This window comes from Lepeophtheirus salmonis, chromosome 8 (genome assembly GCF_016086655.4).
Source record: "Lepeophtheirus salmonis chromosome 8, UVic_Lsal_1.4, whole genome shotgun sequence".
Lineage (NCBI taxonomy): Eukaryota > Metazoa > Arthropoda > Copepoda > Siphonostomatoida > Caligidae > Lepeophtheirus > Lepeophtheirus salmonis.
In genome coordinates, this window is record NC_052138.2 from 26,156,140 (window position 1) to 26,157,996 (window position 1,857).

At 28.3% G+C, this 1,857-nt stretch overlaps 1 protein-coding gene across 1 annotated transcript; it reads left to right on the forward strand.

Moving 5' to 3' along the window:
• The first annotated feature begins 566 nt into the window (after positions 1 to 566).
• Positions 567 to 1,314, forward strand: LOC121122927 (chromatin accessibility complex protein 1). Its single transcript, XM_040718004.2, has 2 exons — positions 567 to 748; positions 807 to 1,314. Exons 1-2 carry the CDS (start codon positions 623 to 625, stop codon positions 1,014 to 1,016), a joined length of 336 nt encoding a protein of 111 aa, XP_040573938.1. The 5' UTR covers positions 567 to 622; the 3' UTR covers positions 1,017 to 1,314.
• Positions 1,315 to 1,857: the final 543 nt, after the last annotated feature.

The window sequence follows — 1,857 nt, forward strand, 5'->3', positions numbered from 1 at the left end:
ACTAAGCAATAGCATTTATAATACAGTATCGAATAAAATGCCATGTAGGATTTTAATATTAGGAAATATATATGTAATTAATTTAAAAAGTTGTGATGAAATAATATGACAATGATAGTTTGGGAGTACATAAAGGATAATTAGCAGTTGGTATGATTGACATATTTTGCAACTACCAGTTGATTTCTGCCCTTATTTCGTCTGTTTTTGGAGGAAAGGTTGCGTGATACAATAAAGGTAATTCAGCTATTTAGTCATCCATCCTCCTCATCTACTTCTAGTTTTTTTAAATGTCCCAGGATCGATCACCGACCTATATAATATTTTATAGGTCAGTGGAATCAACACAACTACATATACCTCAGGCAATTAATTTTTGTTTAGATAAATATTACATAAAGTATTCTCTAGCTATATGATTCATGAAAGAATATATTAAAATAAACATGAGTTGTGACAAATAAAAATAATTCAATGTTTTATAATAAATTAGTGGCTATTATTTTAGATAACTTCATTTATCCCATACATTTAAATATGGTGCCCTTGATTCTGTCACAATCTCAATAACATTGGAGAAGATAATCAATAAATTATTGTAAATAACAACATTAAAGTGAGAATGACAAGGAATTTGGATGTGAAGAATACGAATCTCCCTCTCACCCGTGTTCGTAGAATCATGAAGTCATCTCCTGATGTTGGTAACATAAGTCGAGAAACCCTTTATCTTATAACAAAAGCAACGGCAATTTTTAAGATACAAATTACCACAATTTTAATGTAATAATAATTATTCTTTATAGGAAAAATTTATCTCATTCCTGGCAAATGATTCACTTTGTAATGGTCCTAACAAAAGTCAGATAGAGTACGAGGATCTAGTGAATACAGTTCAAAATCAGAGATCCCTTGAGTTCCTACGTTTTATCTTACCTAAAAAGATGAAATTTTCCGAGTATTTGGACATGTTGGGAAGAGAAGGAAGTCCAGAGAAAGTGGAAGAGTTTATTTAGTCCAATTTTATCTTTTATTGTCGACGTTTGAATATTATGAGCTTTTTTATTTTATGATGTGTTTATTGTCGAAGTGATATCAGAAAGTACCTGATATTAATTAGAATAAGTCATTTACTTGCAATAGAAAATGATAAATTATTATGTGTGATAATTAGTAGAGTCGTTAATCGATATTTATGTTTATTTATTTGTCCAATTATTTCTTAATGAACTGTTTATATTTATTGTGAAAGATGTATTTATTTCTGAACTTTGTTTCAATTAAGTTTTTTATGAATAAATTCGAGAAAGTGTATTCAATCAAATTACTAAATTGTATTTGAATATTGTTAATAAACTTCCAAATTAGGCATATTTTATTTAAAATGAGTCATATAAAGGATATAACGACTGTAATTAATGTAGTGTAAATTTCATCATGTGTCGTCACGTTTCCGTCTGATATAGTTACGTCGTTATTTCGTTTTTTAAAGTCAAAATAAACAATCTGAATTTTTTTTTTCTTCGTCTCGTAATCCTCATATAAAAAAACATTCGTTTACAAACACATTTCGATTAATCATGGCTGACGAAATTAACAATGAATTAAAGTTACCGTAGATTTTCCCCATTATAATGCCTCATTGCTTCTAAAATCATGGAAAAACTTAATTATTCAAGCTACTTTTAAGACATAAATGACTTACTATAATTTTTTTATTTTACCCCAAAATGATATAGTATAATTACATTTCGTTCAGTCTCTGTCACATTGAGTCTCAACATTATTTCGTCGAGTAAAGCAAAGATTAGTTATTGTCAAACAGAACATTCCAAAAAATATGCCTGTCTTCCTATC

Bases quoted from the DNA above. Each gene is read 5' to 3' on its own strand.
- LOC121122927 (XM_040718004.2), top strand. From the start codon at position 623: ATGACAAGGAATTTGGATGTGAAGAATACGAATCTCCCTCTCACCCGT. The intron at 749-806 runs GCAATTTTTAAG...TATTCTTTATAG, and splicing joins ATCTTATAACAAAAGCAACG to GAAAAATTTATCTCATTCCT.